This window comes from Platichthys flesus, chromosome 1 (genome assembly GCF_949316205.1).
Source record: "Platichthys flesus chromosome 1, fPlaFle2.1, whole genome shotgun sequence".
Taxonomy (NCBI): domain Eukaryota; kingdom Metazoa; phylum Chordata; class Actinopteri; order Pleuronectiformes; family Pleuronectidae; genus Platichthys; species Platichthys flesus.
Genome location: NC_084945.1, coordinates 5205735 through 5227548, shown reverse-complemented (window position 1 = coordinate 5227548; position 21814 = coordinate 5205735). Strand labels below are relative to the sequence as shown.

At 46.7% G+C, this 21814-nt stretch overlaps 1 protein-coding gene across 7 annotated transcripts in view; it reads left to right on the top strand.

Moving 5' to 3' along the window:
- Positions 1–21814, top strand: part of neo1a (neogenin 1a) — a 156748-nt gene that overhangs the window by 115816 nt on the left and 19118 nt on the right. For 6 of the 7 annotated variants that reach the window (XM_062398599.1, XM_062398516.1, XM_062398435.1 and 3 more), the window contains exons 8-13: positions 11732–11966; positions 12549–12703; positions 14903–15051; positions 16598–16736; positions 17068–17117; positions 19580–19724. In XM_062398599.1, the coding sequence (XP_062254583.1) occupies positions 11732–11966; positions 12549–12703; positions 14903–15051; positions 16598–16736; positions 17068–17117; positions 19580–19724 (873 nt within the window). The remainder of the gene's footprint in view (positions 1–11731; positions 11967–12548; positions 12704–14902; positions 15052–16597; positions 16737–17067; positions 17118–19579; positions 19725–21814) is intronic. The other variant, XM_062398682.1, reaches the window with a different exon arrangement.

Below are 21814 nucleotides of genomic sequence, written 5' to 3'. Positions count from 1 at the left end.
TGTCGGCGCGGCTGCCATGTTTTCCTGTTTGGCGCGGACTGCATCGTTAAGTGTGGCTTCGACAGATGTGACAGCTACACAACGTGTCGCCCTGTCCTGGGGACACGTGCACACGTATGGTCACACTGCTTTAAGGCTGTGTCCAAACCCACTCTCTACATGGTTCACTTTAAAGTCAGGTTGCCATCGGGTAGTGCTGGGAGAATGTGGATTGAGAATTTTTATACCCTATGTTGTGGACTCATTGTATTCCACAGTGCATCATGAAAAGTGCTCATGCTGAGAGGAGAGAGAACTGTATGATGTTTACAGACTGAATAGAAGCAGCAGCAAACAGAAAAGACTTTAAAAATACTGAAATTTGTTGCAGACACTAAATATTGCACTTTACAGCCATTAGACTTTATATAAAGATGAAGCGTCTCCACTTCCTCTCGCTAGCCAGAAATGAAGGAATGGGGAATTGAGCCTGTAGGTCCCACTGATACATTAAGCTCCAATACAACAAGCTTAATACTAGTTAACACTAAGAAGTACCTACAATGACAGGAACCATCTTTGAGAATTTGTGTTCATGTCCCATCTGGAGGGAGGCGGGCCTCTGACCCATACAGCATCCAGCCACCAGGTGGTGATAGAGGCATCTTCCTTCTTAATGTACACACAATGGCAACAACAATGACGCACTAACTGACGCACTGTGCAGATGAACACACTATACAGTCCTCTATATAAATCTCCCTATACATTGAGTGGGCAGGAGTGAACATGTGTGGGTTTTCCAACACAACCTTTTTCGTTTGTATTTACTGACTGATGCAACTAAATAGTTTTCTCTCTGTTCGCTGGAGCCTGTATTCATTATGTCAAGGCCGCCCTCTCTCGCCCCTCTCTCGCCTTCACTCTGTCACGCACTCCATCTTCCCTGAGACTGAATACTCGCTCTTTGTAATACATTTGGAGGCAGAGACAGAAATACGTGACAACATGATTCAGGCCCTCTAAACACAACATGAGTCATTTTACAATAAAACAATAAACGCCAAATTGCACCTGTTTTCTTAGCGGCTACATTTCATCTTCATCTCCTGTAGCTGTGGGTGTTATTCTAATAAGAACCTTATCTTCACCCACAGTGTCGCATCATGTGCTGCTGGTGGATTACGGTTGATTAAACAAATATGATAATATTGTTGTTTTATTTAGAACATTACATTTATAAACGCCTGTGATCATGAAAGGGAATTTAAAACAAATCAGGCCCATTTGATGAAGAATATTAATAATATGTAAATGGAAATATATTCCATTGAATTCTGCCTCCCAGCAAAACAGATTGAAATTCAAATTTAGGGATAAAGCCCTGAAAGTGTTCTCGCAGTGAAATACACACACACACACACACACACACACACACACACACACCATATTGGTGATAGTGATTAGCGAGTGTGTTCCCCCACTAGAGGCTGTAGCAAGCTGATCAGAGAAATTGTCGCCCAAATTGATTGTAAAGAGCTGAAATCAGCCTCCACCAAATTTGTGTTTTGGTCAGACGCTGATAGCTGAGTAAGTGTTTGTGTTGTGGCTCCGTCTCTCAGGGGACGGTGCTTAGTGTTAGTGTGTTAGTGTGTTTGTGTGTGTGTTTACAAGCAGAGGCTCTCACTGTGCCGGCTGAACTTTTCTCTGGGTTGTATTTACTCATCCGTGATGAAAGGCTTTGCCTCATTTATAAATGGTCTGTCGCCCAAAGTGCTAACTGCTCGATGTTATGGCTGACTGTTTTGCTCTTGTTCTGCACAGGAAGGACAAAAAAGGGATTAAAAATAGCCGTCAGTAGCTGCGTCAGTGCTGATTGTTTGAAGGTCGGTCTCGTTATCAACTTCACGTTTTAAGCCTGATTGCGTACGTATGTGTGCAATCTGCTTCTTTCCTGGCGCTCTGTTTTTGCATAGCCCACTAACGCGTGGCCAACACACACTCGTGCAGGATGCCGATCTGATGGCTTTGGACTCCGACGCTCCTCTGGGTGCAATAACTGGAAGTACCGCATGGCACGAAAACACCACTTTCCCTTCACACCCTGCCCTCGGCTGCAGGCGGCTGACCCCTGTGAGCGGCGCCACCAAAGCTGGAGCTTTTATTTTTCCTGTTAGCAGCCGCCACCCCATCTCTCCCTTACCGCTGAGCCGCCCAGTTTCCACGAGCTAAAGGTAGAACAGTGAGGAGCATCCCAGTGGGCCGTGGCCCCCCGCTGCCTGCTAACAGGCTGTGATACCCGCTTCTCAGCAGGTGATATCCAGGGCGGCCGTTTTATGGGCGGGAGTTTGATTAGCTGGTCTGTTTGAAAGCGAGTCTCCCGAGGGACACGCAGCTGCTCCCCCTTCTGCAAACAGCCGGTTTGACCTTTTCAGTCCTTTTTCTGACGGTTCGGCTCCACTCACTTTATACATGAAATGTGGAAATTGCATGTATACACACATGCACAGTGTTGCACAGAGCGTTCCCTGAAATCAATTACTTCACTCCGGGCCTGCTCTGTTCCCCTGGAAAGGTTGCATTGTATTGGTGTTCCTCTGAGGTAATAAGATACAAAGGCAGGCGATGCAGGAAGAAAAGCTTGTTTGCAGTCCTGGGCATCGGCGGCAAGATCCTCTGGAGATGTGCAACATCACTGGCTGTTCTGATCTGCTCGAGAGGAGGAGGCCCAGGAGGCCTCGCTTTCTACTCCCAGCCAGCGTGTGGAGCATGTGATGCATATGATGCAGCTTCGTATAAAATGTGAAAGGAGCTGTAGAGGGGGTTGGGCCTACACTGTATACCATAGTTGTACATCTTCATTTGCATACCCAAGTGTGGGCACACAGCTGTTGGCCTCATGATTGTGCATGTTCCTACACAAGTGTGTGTGTGTGTGTGTGTGTGTGTGTGTTGACGCAAAGCACTCGGAGCAACAAAGCAGTCGCACCCAAATTAACTCACCAGTGGCTCATGGATCGGGGGGGGGGGGGGGGGGCTACATGTGTTTGATGGTGAAGGACTGTATGTACACACAGTGGACGGTTAATAATTGATGTACCCAACCCCATTCAATTACAGCCGTCATCTCCAAATAGGGTCGTTTGTTTTCCCACCACATGTTGGGCTCTGTGGATCCTCTGGGCTTTCTCCCGTCTCAGTAGAATATATATATATATATATTTTATGTATATCTGGCATTTTACACATTCCCACACACTCAACCCTGCGCCTGGTGTTTGTTTTGAGAACCCAGGGCAGGGATTGTCACTTTATGAAAACCAAGTTACCAGCAAGAAAAATTGCCGGAGGGCCGGGAGCGGATACAGAAGCAGACAAACCATCAACCCATCGAAAAAAACACACGCCACGCAAAATGCCTTCCACGTGTTTGTGTAGGCCTGCAGGGAACTTTGAGAATGTTGATTTTGGATGTGAAAATTGAACAAACGCTGCCATTTCAGAGGGAATAGCTGCAGGTTTCAGAGGGACGGCCTGATAAACAAGAACACGTGCAGGCTCTCAGAGGCTTTAGACGTCCGATAGAGAGAAATACAAACACCTTCCTCCTACTGAAGTATTTAGTGTATCGCCACATGGCATCCAGGAGTCCCATTGATCTGTCAGATGGGTCCTTTCACATCCCACTTTGTCTCCTCCACTCAAGGAGCGTTCGGGGAGTGAGGAGACATAAACACATCTGTGACCCAGTCCAAACCCTTTACTGCAGCATTTATGGGTTCTTGTTAAAGCTGAGAAGCTGCCCCCCCCCCTTCAGAATCTTGACCCAAACTTCAGCTTCAGCCGTTTGTTAAAAATCCAACTTATTTAACTCCCATATTTCAATATTCCGTCTGGAGCATGTACGTGCTGACCTCTCCAAGTTCTCCCTCTTCTCTCCCGTTTGATGTGTCCCTTCTGGCGTCTTCATCAGATTCATCACTGCCTCCAAAATTGTTGCAGAAAAATACTTCAACCTCTAAAGACTTAATGAGGAGCAAATTCTAACATTTTTTAGATTTCCATGTATTTCTTTTAATTAATAAAAAGCTCTTTTCTCTCTCTCTCTCTCTCCCGGGGACCGTGCCAGATATCAAACATTCTCTCGATCATTGTGAACATGCCCTAGAAAGTAGCAGGGAGGAAAACTGAGGAGATGCTGTCTGTCGGGGGGTTTTATTTTTCTTTTATTTGGAGAATCAGTTTGAGAGACAAAGGCTTCTTCTTTCGTCTCTCAGATCCCGTCGATGAGTCGGAACACCTTGTCACTTTAAGCTTTTATGAGGTTGGAGCTTCGCTTTAATCTCGGCTCTCTCTCTCTGATAATCGCAGCGCGAGGGAACGTGTGCATTTACTGATACGCTCCACCCCTCAGCAATCTGAGACTGTATCTCAGCCGGCTTCCCCTCGGCCGTGATAAGGTGTGTGGACACAATGCAGAGAGCAAGACATGTCCCCAGATAGCTCTCAGTCCGAACCAGGAGTTTCCCCTGTAACGAAACAAGCGTCTAATTATTTCCCCCGGTGCACAAAGCCTTTGTTGATGAATGTGTCACATTTCTATTGTTTACAGAATTGCTTTTCAATTATAAATAATGAAATTTGTCACGATTGTCGTCAAGGTCATGAAAAGAAACCGAAGAAATAAAAAGAACCCCTCCTGCTTGGTCAGCCATTTTCCTCGAGCTCCCGTTCTCCCGCTCCTCACCTCTCACTTTGTCTTCCCTTGGAACATTTGCTCGTCTTTCTGACTTTCCCGTTTCCTTTGTGGGCGTTGAGGAGCCGCTCAAATGTCACGAGCTGTCAGCCTCGCTCATCTCTCCGGTCTTATCTTGAAAGAGAGCGGGGGGGAACCAGATTGTGGAGAAAAGAACAGTCGCGTCTGTCAGCGGCTGCTTCGCAGGAACCGACTGTTTTTCCACATTTAGCTGAAATTTCTCATTTCATTGGCTTTGTCTCTGTGTGTCAAGCTCATTCTCTCAGACCTGCTTTGCCTAATGAGCGTTCAGCTAAGAAATACATTTCAGGTTCCCTCTATCTCACCGGATTCCTTCTAGAGGGACCACGGGTTCAGGTCCTACCCTTTGCTGCGTGTCTTCATCCTCTCTCTCTCCCCATTTCATGCTTGTTCTGTCTCATTTAAGGCAAAAGGCAGAAAAGTATTTATTCATCATCTGACCACGAATTAGCCTCTTCGGGTGAGAGCCAGTATTTTGCAGCTTCTGAAGTCTTTCTAGTTTATTTCATCCCAGGAGTTCCAATGTTTCTCCAAACAAAACACAAACAGTGGCACATTTTGTGGGTGATTGGGGCCCAGACAGCATTTTGACTCATCTCGAATAACAGCTATCTGCAAATCATTAAAAAATTGATGCATTTCCTGGAATGTGTCCTCTTCTCTACACTCTGCTGCGTTTCTAATTTTACTACACACAGTATGAATCATGCAGCCTCGCCACAATTGATCCTTTTTCACACAAATGTGTAAATCCATCCGTCTGCGCGGCCACTGGAGAACCCATCGAATCAATTGTTCTGATGTCGCTTGTATTACCATCACAATTTAATAAAAGAACGTTTCCATACATTTTCTTTTTTGTTCAGGAGTCTTATGATTCTCCGCCCCCTCGTCCTCAGAGATGTGCTCTTTAGTTCAACGACACTTATTTCCTCGTTGCACGCTCGTATGATTATGACGCGTGTTTTGCTCATTCACGTTTTTTAATTGACTGTCGTCCTTTGTGCTGGTTTTTCTGAAGCCTCTGTCTCCGGCCCTGTGAGGAGATTGTTCATTCCTACTCCGTTCATTCTTCGTTCTCAATGGAACATAAAACTAGTCACTCTGTAATGGACCATTAGCATTGTGCTGGATTTGTCTCTCATGCGGTTTTCATTACCGAGCCACATTAGACATGGGGGCCAGTCTTGAGAGAATCCATCCAGCAGGATTCTGGCGTGGCCGGCTTGATTCTCTCTGAAATCTGAATCTGTGGTTCCAGAGCTGTGGGTGCTTCTGGCACGTTTCCTTATTCAGTAGATCTGCGGTGTCTTTGTGGAGTTGCGCGGCTCGAGCCTGTGAGGTAGGCTCTCTTATCTGTGCACTCAGACCAGATGATGAGAAAAAAAAAGTACTTGGCGTAACTTTTCAGTCCTGCTCACAGGGGGATCTCAGCAGAGGATTAGTGTCCGCAGCGCCAGATAAAAGTTGAAGTTGCTTTAATCAGAACTTTACCACTACCGCAATTATTTTTAATTTTAGAAACAGCTTTTACGTCCGTTGCATATTAAGATGAATACTTCGCTATGCGTGTCTTTGTGCCACCTGTTTTTTTTTTTGTGTATTGGTTACACAGATTTATTATGCAGATCTGGAGTAACCTTCCTCGTTAAGCCGTAATGCCAGACATTCATTACCTCTGGCGCGGAGACTAATGGAGCTATTAATCAACTATGAATAGAGCCTGGCATGGCGGTGGGCGGCTGACACCTCCTTACTGTAACAGTCCGAGTCGTGCATGTACAAGACAGATTGTCAGAAGGACACCGAAAACTGCCCGGCATGTCAATTACCCACAGCCAAGGAGGTGCATGAAGATGGAAACATCTAATGGTTTCACATCCCCTCCATTTGCCTGGCCCACAATGCATTGCTCAGCAGGGTCTACTGTATGTTTTTAGTTTTTTTCTGATCCGACACAGATGTCAGGTTTATTTTTTACTAGAAGGAGAGAGACCTCTTATCTCAGTTCCTTTCTTCAGAGATCCACAGCCAACATTATGAGTAAACCCCCTCTGACCTCGGAGGAGTCTCTCTCTCTCTGTCTCTCTCTCTCTCTCTCTCTCTCTCTCTCTCTCTCTCTCTCTCTCTCCGTAGCCGCACTCAAGCTCCCTCTGTTCTCTTCTCCCCCCTGATCAGTGCACTCAAATGATTCCTCTATATATACCACAGAACCTTTACAGTGTTTCTGCAGCAGCGAAGCCAAAGATAAGGTTGCTTTTCTCTAATGATGTTCATCAGGAACTCTGGACGTCATTCAGAGTCGGGGGTGCTGAGAGATACTCTTTATAATGCTCTCATATGAAATGCATCATACATTTTAAACCCTTTACCCAACAACAGATGGCAAACTGGGCTTTAGGGCAATTGAAGAAACCAGAGAATCCTTTTGGAGACGTATCCAGCCCCCTATTAGCACCATTATAATCACTGAAGCCAGTTTCAGACATGAACTCTGGGTCCGGACTTTCTCTGGAGCGTCCACACATGGAACCACACAGCGGCAGGGTTAGGGTTCGTCACTCAGACACGTTCACAACAACATAGAAGCCTCTGGAGAGCTCAGGTGAGGGCTGGTGCAGCGGGCGGAGGCAGGATGTAGTTTATTGATTCCACTGCAGGGATCACATGTTTTTATTTACAGCACAAGCTCCCCAATCTGCCTTTTGTTTTAGTTTTGCGTCAGTGGTGGGTTAGAATCGAAACAATCCTCAATACGCCCTTCTGGAGAACGTCTGGAGATTATCAAAAGTTCACGTTTAACGTTCTACATTTACAATCTACGTCTCCCACTGTGTGTGTGCATCAGGTCGACTGCATAGAAAATACATTGATGTTCCAAAATCAACTCCAACGTTAGGTTAGAAGAAATAGAAATGAAAAATACCTTCTATTACGTTAATCACCCCTCAGCACCCGACATCCAGTGTCCTTGCTTCACATACACGTCTTAAAGCTTCTGTCCTGCTCGATTCCTCTGTTTCAGTCAACAAACTCATTTTCGACACTCTGGGTCCAACTTCCCAGTTACGTATTTCCAGTTTGCTCGTTTCAACAGAAGTGAAAAAAGGCCTCGTGGGGGAATCTGTTGATTACTGTCCCTGTCAACCCGTGGTAATGTTAGACTAATGGTGATTAGTGATACTTCACATTTCATATCTGAGCTGGAGTTGCAGCTTCAGGTTGTCGAGTGGGGCCCTTCTGGTTATAGAGACACGCCATCAAAACCTTGTATAGCTTTTAATACGTCTAACTAGAGATGTGGTGCAATCAGTAAGCACACTTAATTTCTCATTTCTTCAGCTTCATCCCAGTAATTTCAACTCATTTATTCAGACCTGCTTCTAAAGAGGCCTGTTTTTTTGCCTCCAGCACTTCTATGCAACCTTAATTCTGAAAGGGTAATAACTGATTTCCTGTGTTTATCTCGTCTTTTTTACCTTAAGCGCAGTCGTACTGATTCCTATCTGCCTAATGAGTATTTAAAAAAAGGATTTAGTAAATCTGTCAAACACATTTCATTGAGTCTTTCCGTTCAGTTTGTTTGTCAGACACAAGTCTTCTTCCATTTTGTTGCAAGTCCTGATTTCCTTCATCGTACATTTATTAACTTCAGCCAATGCGAAAGTGCCTAAACCTGTATTCTCTCAAAGGTCCAGCAGAGGGGACTCCTCTAGTCCACGACTCAGTTTCTCTAGACGTCTGTGAGACGACTCGGCTTCTTACTTGATTCAAATCATTTTCCAAAGGAGTTTGTGCTCTCAATCTAAAAAGTTTCAATTCAGGCAGCTTGACGTCCATTTCGTAAAATGATGGTCCCAATTTAGAGTCGAATAGACGATAAAGAACTATTTGCATTGGGGCAAAAAAACAAGATGGCAACTCAAGGCTTCCAAACAGCAATTAACAAACCGATGGGTACCGTCACAGTGTGTTGCCACTTGAAATAATTCACTCACTCGGTCTCTCCTCTCGTATGAACAGAACATGTGAGCTGCCATCCTCTCTGCATGAGACACTATTTACTTGATGCTCTGAACGCAGCCTCCTGGGTAGTTTCCCCCCCCAGGCTTCCAGCCACAGACATCAGCAGCCAGAAGCTTTTTGCTTGTAGACGCAGCCCAGAGGAGGGTTGGTTAGTCGGGCTTCAATCCAGACTGAAGAGGCTGGAGCGTCCTCTGATATTCTGGAGAATCTCTGTTGTTTCTCTTTCGTGATCTCCCGCTTGTTCCTCCTGCTCCAGTATGAGATTCTGTCTTTGTCCCGGTCTCAGCACTGCTGTCGTGTAATGTCGGGTTTTATGGATTTATTATGAGCGGACCTTTGTCTCCCTTGCCAAGGTGAATAATAATTTGTGACAGTAATTGCGGTGTTGTCTCGCAGCACAGAGTCCCCCTCAGTGTCTTGGATCCTGTTGTCTTGTGTGTTCCACATTTTTTGTCATGGAGGATGTGGCTCCCCATCAACAAACAGGCTTAAAGCTTTTGTTCATCTTGTGGGCCTGGTTATGGTTGTTGATGTTGTGATAATCCCATCACTATGTGTGTGTGTGTCTGTGTGAAACAACGCAGTGTTGTGCCTATTTTGCCCCATTCTGTGTGTGTGTGCAAATGAGGATAATTGTTCAGCATCTGGTAATTTACTCTGCAGTCAGGAGGAATTAGAACAACAATGTGTTTTTCATTGTTACTGGCTCTGGTCCAGCCGACTGGATTCAAAATGAAACGGCAGCTTTGAGGCTGAGGAGCTGACGGTGTTTGAGATCATGGACGTCCACAGTTTGTATCATTAATAGTCACATAAGATCCAAATCTATCTGAACAGGTATCTGTATTATCAGAGCCTCTCCAGTGGAGATTTAAAATGTCTGGCAACGATGAGTTGAAGCGATAACCAGGTGTTAATCAACTGAATATTATATTTGACTAGTTTTTATTGATTGTATGATGCTAACTCTAAATGTACTGCATTCATACAGCTGTTTTTCCAGTCTAAACATCTGCCGCTCATCCTCTGATGTAACAGCCGTCAGAGGAACGTAAGGTCCAATGTCTTCAACACAGACTGTAAATAAAGATGGACGACACGTCTCCTCTTCCTCCCACTGTCCAGAAATCAAGCGTCAAACGTCTCAGATTCAAGTGTTTGATGTGTAATTGAAGTTTTGTCCATGTTCAGTCCATTAACATGGAGGAGGCAGGGTTTACAGGCACCAGGGGGAGCACTCATGTCGTCCATCTTTATGTACAGTCTTACCCTAGAACACTTAAGTATGTGGAGGGGAGGAGCCGGGGATCGAACCACAAACCTTTTTGTTAGTGGACCACCTCCTCCATCTCCCGAACCTATAGATATGTACTTGCCCTATTCACTTTAAACCTCACATATGGCTTCAACAGACCTTGTTGTGTACTTCATGATTCTGAAGGGACAGATGGAGATGATCTGCAGTTAAGAGGCCGATGCCGTACCGCTTGTCCACCGCGCCCACCTAAACATCCTATATCAAATCGGACAAACAGCACAATGGCTCCACAGTCCTGCCGCCGTACAGATGCAGCAAAAATAAAAACCACACGCGTCTCTCAGGGCGTTTGAACCGTGTGTCACGTGTGTGTCGAGCTGCAGCGGCTGAACGGCCTCAGACGTCTGTGCAGATGCAGAAAGGTCGGATCTCGACCGACCGTGTTATTGGGCGTGAGCTTTAATGTGCAGAGACGAATCTTCAAACGTCTCCTTCTCTGGAAATATCTGCAAATCCCTCGTATCACAGCAAATCACAATCAAGCCAGTGAAGTGGAAATCTGAAACGCAGACACGTATTGAAAGCCAAATTAGCCGGTAGTCCACATGCCTCGACAGACACACACACAACCAGCGGCTGTTTTGCATTTCAACACAGCTTCTGCGGTAATAACACACTGTTCTCTCTCCACACTCTGCTCCGGCTCTGCATCCCCCGGCTTTTTTTGCCTTCCAGTCAATTTCCCCCGACCTGCGAACAAATGGAAATGTCATACACACTGACGTTCTCTCCTCACGGTTTGGTTTTTATTCGCCCACTTGCCAGGCAAATGGAAAGCAGATCTGACTGAGTCGGACCGCAGATTGTTCCTCCAAAGACAAAACAGAAACACACACACACACACACACACACACACACCATGTGGAATCACAAACATTTCTGTGGCGAGGATGTGGAATGTGACAGCAGACGTGTTTTTTTTAAAAACCCATCATCTGACGTGTTGTTTGAGGGAATCTAGAAACCAGTATGGACGATAGACAGGGATGATGGGTTCAGTGCTCAGCGGGGGGGGGGGGGGGGGGGGTCCTGTCCGAAATGAAACGATCTTAGCTTCCTCAACATAGACGGCTTTCCTGTGTGCATTTGTCGGGGCTCGAAGGAGGCTGTGTGTTTGTGTGTCCCTCCACACAGCCTCCTTCTCTCCATCTGCCTTCCGACACTGGACGATTTTTACTCAATAAAAAACGTCACGGGAAAAAATGCCGACCAATCATTTTTCCTTTGCCATAACAAATGATTGGCGGGGGGGGGGAAGGCCGTCTATGACCATGTGTTCCACTGCCCCCCCTCCCTGTACGTTAGACAGCCGTGTGTAGACGTGCATGTGTAGTTCCCCTTGTATCGTGCTTTTATTTGTCAGCTTCGTGAGTGTAGTAGAAGTGTGTTGATTTTGTTTGTGTCACGCCAAAAGTCTTTTTTTGTTACGTTGTTGTTATTTTGTTTTTTCTTCTTTTTTTTGTTTCCTTCCTTTCTTTCTTTCGTTCCACTTTCATTTCCATTTCCACTCCCCGACCTCTCCTCGCCCTGCTCCTTTTGAACCCCCCCTCCAAACGCTGCTGCTCCCGTCCCTCCCCATCACCCCCATCCCCACCAACCCTTCCCTTCTTCCTCCTCTTCCTCCCCCCCAGATGTATCCCTGCCCTCTTTTCCTCCCCCTTCACTGACTCCTAACACTACTGACCATGTAACGCCAGGCTCCGGAGGCGTAGCCGCTCCAGCAGGGCCCACGCCCTCCGCCCCTCGGGACGTCGTGGCCTCGCTGGTCTCCACCCGCTTCATCAAGCTGACCTGGCGCCAGCCGGCAGAGCCGCACGGAGACGAGTTAACCTACTCGGTGTTCTACAGCCTGGAAGGCACCAGCAGGTAGTACACGCACTCTTTAGTACTGCCGGGAGGGTACTTGTACACACATTACTGCTGGCGTCAGCAGGGTACTAATATACATACTGTACATTCCTGTGCAGGAGTGTGAAAAAACTCATCTTTAATTAAAGCAGTTAGAGCACTTATCATAGCAGTAAGTGTTCATTAATTAAAAACAAAGCTTCCTTCCCGAAAGGATTATCTTTTTAACATGGACGTACAAACAAAACATTCAGCTCAAACACAGCCAGTAGTAAATCCTTCTGTCGGGGATGAGAGGATTTTCAAACAACTGTTCTTCTTGGTTTTGGCAACTTTCTGTGTTTCTGTCCCTGTAAAACATCTTTGAAGCAGAATCTGAATATTCACTGTGTTTGAGCTCGATGTGCAAAAAACACCAGACGTCACTACACTCAGAAGCACGAAGTGGAAACGCACTGTGCACACAAACCAGTGGATAGCTGCGTCTCGAACCATGAGCGTGAAACGTGCTCATCATAATCCGATTGTTGAACAACTGATGTGTTGATCGAGTCAGTTTGAAATGTGTATCGAGCACCGATGCCTGCGTGTGCACTTCAGGGAGCGCGTGGTGAACACCAGCCGCCCGGGGGAGATGCAGGTCACCATCCAGAGCCTCATGCCCGACACCAAGTATCGCTTCAGGGTCGTGGCGCACAACGGCAACGGCCCGGGGGAGAGCTCTGCAGCGCTCAAAGTGGCCACCCAGGCTGAAGGTAAAGACACACACACGCCCACACACACACACACACACACACACACACACTCTTTCCCTTTCACACAAACGTTCGTCTCTATGTACGCAGTCAACGGTACACACATAAAAAAGAACTCCAGCCACCTTGTTGGGAATGTGCTCACACAGGAAACAGGATGCACTCGAAAGGAGCACACACACACACACACACACACACACACACACACACACACACACAAAATGTGCAAGTAAACAAACATGCACGGAAACAAATATTCGCTCACATACAGCGAGCGCTCACTTCAAACAGGGGCCGCATACCACCAAACACACACACACACACACACACACACACACACACACAGGAGGCTATTTACCACTGTGCATTAAGGCGGACCACCCAACAGCAGACCAGAGAGATTCTTGTTGTAAGCCACTTCTTGTTTACTCTCACAGCGACATGCACTATAAGCCCCCCTGTGTGTGTGTGTGTGTGTGTCTCTGTGTGTTGTGTGTTGTGTGTGTGTGTGTGTTTTGTGCACGTTAGCTGCTTAAACTCTGCCTACTTCAGAGAGGAATGCTTGAAATTACAAAAAAAAAGATTTCTTTCTGACATATTTCCCTGATCCAGCCGGTGCAGAGACACTGTCCATGAACTCATGAGAATATGTTGACTGGAGGACACACAGGCATTAGAGAGAGGACAGGACGCTAAGTGTCTCTCTTCTCCTTCGTCTGTTCTCTTTATTTTTTGCTCCAAATCTCACCCACATTCTGAAAGTGGTGTGCGGGGGGGGGGGGGGGGGATTTCCCGGCTCACAGGCGGGGGTGGACGTCCCTCACCTCTAGGCTCAGCCACAGCTCAGTCACTGTCGCTTTGTAGGTCAGCCGCCGGTTCCCCCCTTTACCCGTGTCCTTGGTAGGAGGGCGAACGGAACAGCACACACGCACGCACACAAACAAACACACACACACACACACACACACACTGTGCCTTAATGCCTGCCAGCGAGAGCCGAGCCCCCCCCCGTGGGGATAGCAGGGAGGGCGGGCTCTACCTGTGCACTACATCTCTGTCGAGTGTGTGAGAACACGTGAGGACTCGGAGCTTAAACTGTTGACCTGCAGCATGTGCACACAACGCTGACCCACATCGGCTCTCCTCAGAGACCAACCTCAGTACACCTGTAAGACAAACACACACACACACTCCTAACATGCACACATGACAAATGGGAGCCTCTCTGTGGTGTCGGGAGCTCCTGCAGCTTGAAGTTCATCGGGGATGTGCAGCACATACATCCAGTGTGTCTGCGTCACAGTCACTTGAGAGCACAGTGTCGTTTTCAGTCTGATGCACCGCGGCACAGACAAAACAACAATAAATGTCACAGTGCGTTTACGTGCTGCCTCCGCGTGTTGTGTACGCAGCACAGACACAAGTTATAAGAGTGGTGATATGGGTTTTATTGCGTTAGCTCTGGGCTGCAACACAATATGAAAGGAAATGTTTACTTAAAGGTTAAACGGGGTGTAAAGTCATGGACGTGGACAGTTCCCTTCCCAGTCAGACCAGTTCACAACAACAGGAGAATGTTCAGGACATTCAGATGTGGGGGGGGAGAAAACCGACTTATAAATTCCACTCGTTTAAAGCACGTTGACACCGTTATCACCGAGAGCTCTTGAATCTCTTCGTCTTTCCAAGTTGACATCGTCCTCCGTGTCCTCTGGGTTTATTGCACCTGTTTTTCATTCGAAGATATTTGTATTCTTCCAGTCACATCATCATCTCACCCACTCGCTCGCTGTGAATTCTTTTTCCTGAGGTTTTCTCCCCGTGGCTCACTCGCTACAGACATCCTACTCAGGGGCTAGCAGGAGAAGTTTGGGGGAAAATGTCGGGAAAGAACCTAGAAGAGAAATATTGATGGAAAGCAGGAAACACATTGTTGTTTTTATTGAGTCACATTGTTCAGTTTGTCTGTCATAAGAAAATCAACATCCAATCCCGGGGGGGGGGGCACCCTGGTCTCCAGAGAGCTGCAGCCGGTGCTCTGAACTCTCGCTCACACAAGGAAACACGGCTCAGAAAGAGTCGAGAACATGTTTCGGGCATCAATCACTGAACATTGCTTCATTGAGTTCCTGTCGTGCAGTGGTCACATTTGACGGTTTTTCAATTTTTTCTCTGCTTCCTTTTTTCTTCCCCCACCAGTCCAAGTTCCCGGCCCTGCTCCCAACCTGCAGGCGGTGCCCAACTCGCCGACCTCCGTGGCCCTGAGCTGGGACAAACCTCTCACCGGCAACGGAGAGCTCCTCACCTACAAGCTGTACTACATCGACAAAAGCTTCGGCAGTGAACAGGTAGGAAGTCATCAGCTTATAAAATAACAAAGTAAAGTTCCTTCCTGGCCTAAATCACATCCTTCCACCAAGTTTCATGGAAATCCAAATCCAAGTTTTTGCGTAAAACTTTGTATGTACAGTGAAATGAACAGGGGTGAAAACACAACATCCTCTGCTGACGTTATTAAGTTTCCAGTGAAATGAAATAACCCAATAAGTCGTATAAAATCCAGATTTCAGATTATAAAAAGGTTTTTAAAGGAAGAGCTTATGAGACGATACAGCCTGCAATCATGTTTCCTCTCATACATCGTGTCCTCGTGTGCTTTGTCTTCACTTTATTGACTCTGACACATTATTTAATTCACTGAAATAAATGTAAAAGTTGGACGGAGACGTGAAGCTTCCGTCTCAAAACTCACAGTCAAAATCTGACATTACTTTTTTGTGGCTGATGCTCGATTTAGCACCATAATATATGGGCATATGCATCGTCTCGTGTAAATTGTGATGAGGTGAGAGCTGTTTGTCATTTGGCCCGGAGGTGTTTTCTACATCTCTTTAGCCGCACCGTTGATCAAGCGTCTGACACACAAACACACACATTGTGAGAAAAGCAAAGCGGATATGATTCACCCGGCTCCTCTCTGCAGGTAGAGCTGCGTCACAGCAGTGAAATCAAGCTGCGTAGATATTGAGTCAGCCCCGGCAGTGGCGGTGCACGAGCCAGTGAGGCATTAAAAAGCCTTTAATATGATAATGGATTGAAACGTCAGCCGGCGCACTGAGTAATGAAGCCTCAGCTCCCCGGTGAGGAGAGCTGGAGATGAGGGGAGCGACCGGAGAGATGGCGAGAGGAGCGGAAAATAGAAAGAAAAGGTGGAAGGACGGAGCGGAGATGAAGTTTTGAAAGACACGGCGGTGAAGAGGGCGACTTGACGCGGTGGCAGGCGGACGACCCACCGGGGTTCAGACGTGGTGAAACCGAGATTTGATTTTTCCCGACAGAATCTCCCTCTTGTTAACTCAAAATGTCACAAAAACGGAGCTGAATGCAAATTGGCTTGGAGTAAATGGGGATTTGCCAGCGTGCCCAATTTGTACAGCAAAAAGTCGCAATCACAGAAGTCCTCGTTTGTGTCTCAGTGGAAGATGAAACCATTACCCAGAATTACCAGCTGAACTGTTACTGGGATGGAATGATGAAAGCCGGCACTTTGTAAATATCTGTTTGGAACTTGGTCATTTTTCTTGCAGGATAAAACTTGATTTCTAATTTCATGCTAATATAGGAACATTAAGCATTCTGCCAAACATGCTGTGTTTTCAGAATAATATTTAATATGAGGATTCACATAATTTCATCTCGTCTTTTACATGATTAATTTGCCAGTTGAGATGAAAACTTCATATTCAAGTGCTTCAGACCTTTGGAGCCCAGCGTGTATTTTCATTTATGACAACACTGTATAACAATTTATACTTTTAACTGAATGAGGTGGTATTTATCGTAATAATAAATAGAAACTGCCCCCCCCCCCCCTCCCTCCTCTCTCTCTCTCAGGACGTTGACATCGATGGTCAGTCCTACACCATGAACGGCCTGAAGAAGAACAACGAGTACAGTTTCCGTGTGGTCGCCAACAACAAGCACGGCCCCGGCGTCTCCACGGAGGACATCACCGTTCGAACCCTGTCTGACGGTCAGTTGCTTGATGGAGAGAAACAATGACTCAGAGAATAATTGAGTTTGAAAGCAGAGAAATCTGATCCTGGAACCAGAAAAATAATCAGGTTTTCAAAAGCGAATTCACAATGTGCGATAACTGCAACATCCTGTAGGGAGAGGGAACTATAAATACCACCATTCACCGTTTACTCATATATTATCAATGCATTTGTACTACCTTCATATTTCAGTATGGTTTATCTTATTGTTTTTATTTAGTTCTATCCTATCCTAAGATACTAATTGTGACAGCTTTACAGTTGTTTCTGTGTCTGATTAAATTGTTTTTTCTTTTTGCTCTACAGTTCCAAGCGCTCCTCCTCAGAACCTCACTCTGGAGGTGCAGAACTCAAAGGTGAGGCTTCGTTGTCTTAACTGAACATGAGGCCACAGTGTAATGGTCCTGGAGCTGCACCGGGGGGGGGGGGGGGGGGGGGGGGCTCAGCTGTTCTTACTGGGGGAACATTCACGTCTGTTGCTCCCACTTTCGGCAAATGCAACATACTAACAACAAATTGACCTAAACTTAACGTGCAGTCGCTTCCCTCAACACACACACTCACACGCTCACACTCACACTCACACTCTCTCTCTCTCTCACACACACACACACACATACACACACACAGGTGGAGGGATCCATAGCCCTCAGGCCGGCTCCTCCGTGTGATTAGCTGCGTCAGAGGCCTGAAGCCCCGGCCGGTTAAGAGGGTGTGTGAACCCTCATCGATCGGCTCATCAGCTGGAGACTGGCCTGTCAGAAGGTTTTATCCTCTGTATCATTCTCCATCTGTACAGGATCTGCCTGAAGCTCAAATCTAAAAGGGCATGGATAAAATATATATATCAGCCAGGGAGATACTGGCAGGTTAAGAATGATAGTAGGGTAACGGTCAGAGCATCGGGGGAAGGATTGATTTGGTGATTTATAGGTCCAAAAGAACGTTCAGTTGAAAACCAGGTTGAATCTGCTGTGGAAAGTTTTCTGACAGAGTTTAAAATCAAGCACTGCTTTAAAATGGAAATACAAATTCGACAAAATGACCCTAATGAACATCTAGAGGTTTATGACCACTGACTGGACGATGCACCACCACAATATTATTATTACGCCGGCCGCTTCAGCCATTTGATCTTCAAACAGGAAGCTGTCGGCGTATTTATTGCAAACTTCCTCTCGGATGATGATTCAATTTTTCACCAAAGATTCTCCTCGCTCACGACTCGCGAGAGACGAAGAACACACAACACCAAAGAGAGGGAGATGAGGGAATCCTGGGGGGGGGCGTGCGGACCAATGAAAACAGCTGCCAGCATTTTTGGTTTTGCAGACCAAGAGAGAGAGAGAGAGAGAGAGAGAACTGTCAAAGCCGACTGGAGGAAGAGAGGAAAAAAAACACACACAGACAATCCTATCACACCCCCCCAGCTTGAGGGAGAACTGGCCACCCATGCTGAAGGACGCTCAGCTGAGATTTGTGGAGAGAGAAACCACACACAAATGTTAAGAGTAAATCTGGAGAGGATGTGTGTGTGTCTGTCTGTTTGTGTGTGTGTGTCTGTGTGTGTTGTCTGATGGATCGTCCCCACCCAGCTGTCCCTCCCCAGTCATCGCCAGCAGACAAATCAATTTCCCCTAAAAAAAGCTATGAAACAAACATCTGGCAGCCTTTATGAAATTAGTCGTCTAATTTCTTTTTTTCCTCATCTTTGTTGTCGTTGTGGTTCATTCTGAACACAAACAGCCATTAAGTCAATAATTCCGGAACCGGCATATAGATACAGAGCATTTATGCAATTAGCTGTTTGATGTGACCGGCCACGTGGAACTGGAAAGAAAACGGATTAACGTGCGTTTCAGATCCACGCCTCCTCACGGCGAGTGTGACCTGCACATCTCTCACCTGCGAGGGAACTTGAAAATAGTTTATTGTTGTGATCTCAGTTGTTTCCCCTCAGACACGTGAACTCTCACTTTCCCTCCTGGTTCCTTCTGAAGATAAATTAAACAGGTTTTCAATCGTGAGCGAGAAAAGCAACGCACATAGCAAGTCGCTGCTGAGAGTGTCATGAGAAAAATGGAAATAATTGAACACACTTAACTTAACACAAATTTAATTTGAGCAATTCCCTCGACTCGGGGTGGGGGGGAGAGTGAGTGAGTGTGTGTGTGTGTATGTGTGTGTATGAGCCGTGTACATGTATTCAGGCTTTTGTGCTTCAGCGTGACAGTGGGGAAGCATTAATTAACTCTTCTCCCACGCTGAGCTACCCCCCACCTATCTCTTTAAACACACACACACACACACACACACACACACACTCTCTCTCTAATATTCAAATGCATGAATCCCTCCACGGTGCAGCGTCGTGCCCGCCAGCTAAAGTCCTGCATTCATCTTTTCTGCAACAGCGTCTCTGCAGGGTTAATGTGATCTCACACACACACACACACACACACACACATACACACACACACACACACACATGCACACACACACACACACGTGCACATGTTCACAGCTCACTCATCAGGACACCTCCTTCTTTTTCTTGTTTTTATTTCTTCCTAATGCATCAACCTGCACATGCTCAGAGGGCGTGTTTGTTTTCGTGCGGTCGTCCTGTCCCGGTCGGAGGCGGACGGGGACAGGTGAGGTGAGACGGAGCAGTGAAAACCCGTGGCGTGCACGAGGTCACCTCTGCAGCTTCGGGGGCCCGGCGGCAGATGGTCTCCGGTGTGCTGAGCGCCGTGTTTTGTTTCATCTGACTGACGCCCTGATTTCTCTCCTCTCCCCCCCCCCCCCCCCCCCCCAGAGCATCATGCTGCGCTGGCAGCCGCCGCCCCTCAGCGGCCAGAACGGGGAGATCACCGGCTACAAGATCCGCTACCGCAAAGGGTCGCGGAGGAGCGAGGCCGCCGAGACCACCGGAGGCACCCAGCTCAGCAAGCTCATCGATGGTAAGGGACGGGGATCTCTCCTCCAGACAGGGTCCGGTTCCCCAGCGAGAGCAATCACTGTGTTCTGTGTTTAAGACAAAGATTTCCATTGAGATCTTTACAACTCAAATCAGCCTTGTTGTCTTCCATTGCAGCGTCTCAGAGAGACTTTCCACTGATCCAGTGGGTGTGAGTGTGGAGCCTCAGTTAGGGTCAGGGGAGCTAGAACGTTACATCCAGTCTGTGTGTGTAGATGTAGATTCAGCCGGGGATCAACCACAGATGCCACCTTGAATCCAAATCTATCTTAAACGTATCTCAAGTCAATATTTGTGGTCGAGTTTCACTTTGCTGCTCGTATTTAGTCGTGTCTGTGAGTGAGGTTTGATTTTCTGTGATGGACCTCGTCCAGCAGGAGCCGGGGACGGACTCCAGCCTCTTGGAACACTGAGTGGAATAAGTGGGTAAAGATAATATGTCGATGGGGAACCTTGATTTTCAGCTTCAGAGGGAACACGAGTTGTTCAACATCATTTTCAGCCTGGGGCTACAGAAAAGGAATAATACGGGTCCCAGCTGATATTGATGGTTTGGAAACATTTTCTCAGTGAAATCAAGGTGAACTGGTTTAACAGGCGAACCGAGTAGTGAGTGGGACATACTGGTATTTCCACTACGCTGCAAACCTGGGCGCAGATTTCCCAGACTCCCTCTTTATGTGGCCTTACTCCCACCGTGACACATGTTCCCTCTTGAGTTTAGAGCTGTGCACATGGTTCTCTGTGAAACAAAAAAAAGGGAGATTGAGTCATGTTCAGGATGAATTGTGATCGAATCTCTCAGGACAGATGTTAATACCAGGTCTGAACTGAGCCGTAGAAATGAAGATAGGAAACAGAAATGTGTGTCCTTGTCTTCAACTGTCCTCTGTGTCCAAATATTCCAATGTTACAGTGTAACATGATTTTAAAATGGCAGATCCAAACGCATATTTCTTGCTGATTATTCCCTTTGATGCTTTAGATTAACCTCGATTAATCCACGTTAAAACCTTTACCCTATCGGACTCAGACATTTGATCCATCAGATTGAATCTGTCGTCACCGTCGGCCTCATCTGACTCGCTGCAGAATGTAGATCATGATCCGGAGACGGGAGACGTGTCTGAGTAGTTGTTTGGTCTCGGGTCAGGCTGGAGGTCTGTTGACTCAGCCGACATCTAGATTTCATCTTAAGCATCGGATCTACACGCTTTACTGTCCCCGAACATCACCCGCTGCTGCCACCAAGATGTGCACAATATCGCGGGAGACACACACACACACACACACACACACACACACACACACACGCACAGCAATGGTGATTAATATTAGATGTTGTCTCGGCAGCTTTCAAGTGGCCCAGCCTCACGCTGCGTGCTGCATCAAAGAGAATACACAACTTAAAAGTAGATTTTTGAGAACATTCTGGGGGGTGAAACGGGGGGGTGGGGGGGGACAGGGGGATGTTTGTTGGTTCAAAAGCGTTTAGAAAGAGATGTTGTATCCTCGGAGGCACGGATGGTTAGGCAGTCTTCAGAAGCCAGCCCCCCCCCAAGGGCGGCCCAGAATAGTGGGTACAGAGAGAAAAGACTACAGGATTAGCATGTAGCGTGCAAATGGAACAATGTGACGATGATGAAAAATGTTACAGCAAATGAAAACAGCGGCTCATCATTTGTCAGCGGGCGTTCCGCCTCTTTTCTGAGGAGCGAAGGAGCCGGCGGTGGAATCCTCTCGTTCTGAAGAAGCCGATTTAAAATATGAACGAATCAAATCTCCAAAAGTTCTTCTTCGGCTCTTTTTCTAGCTGCTCTTGTGTTTTCACTACTCGAAATATGTTTTTTTTTTTTTACCGGAGATGAAAAATAAATCTGCTGCAACTCCGGGATATCGAGTGGAGAAAGTAAGAAGTTAATTGCAGCACAGAACCGATCCACCTGATCCCTCCCAAAAGCAGACGTATAGATTTTCCTCCCTGAATTGATCAGAGGTTTTCGGGGGGGGCGTCTGTTTTGAGACATTTTCAGCTTTCAAAACATTTATTGTGTATGTGCCTAGAAATCCCAA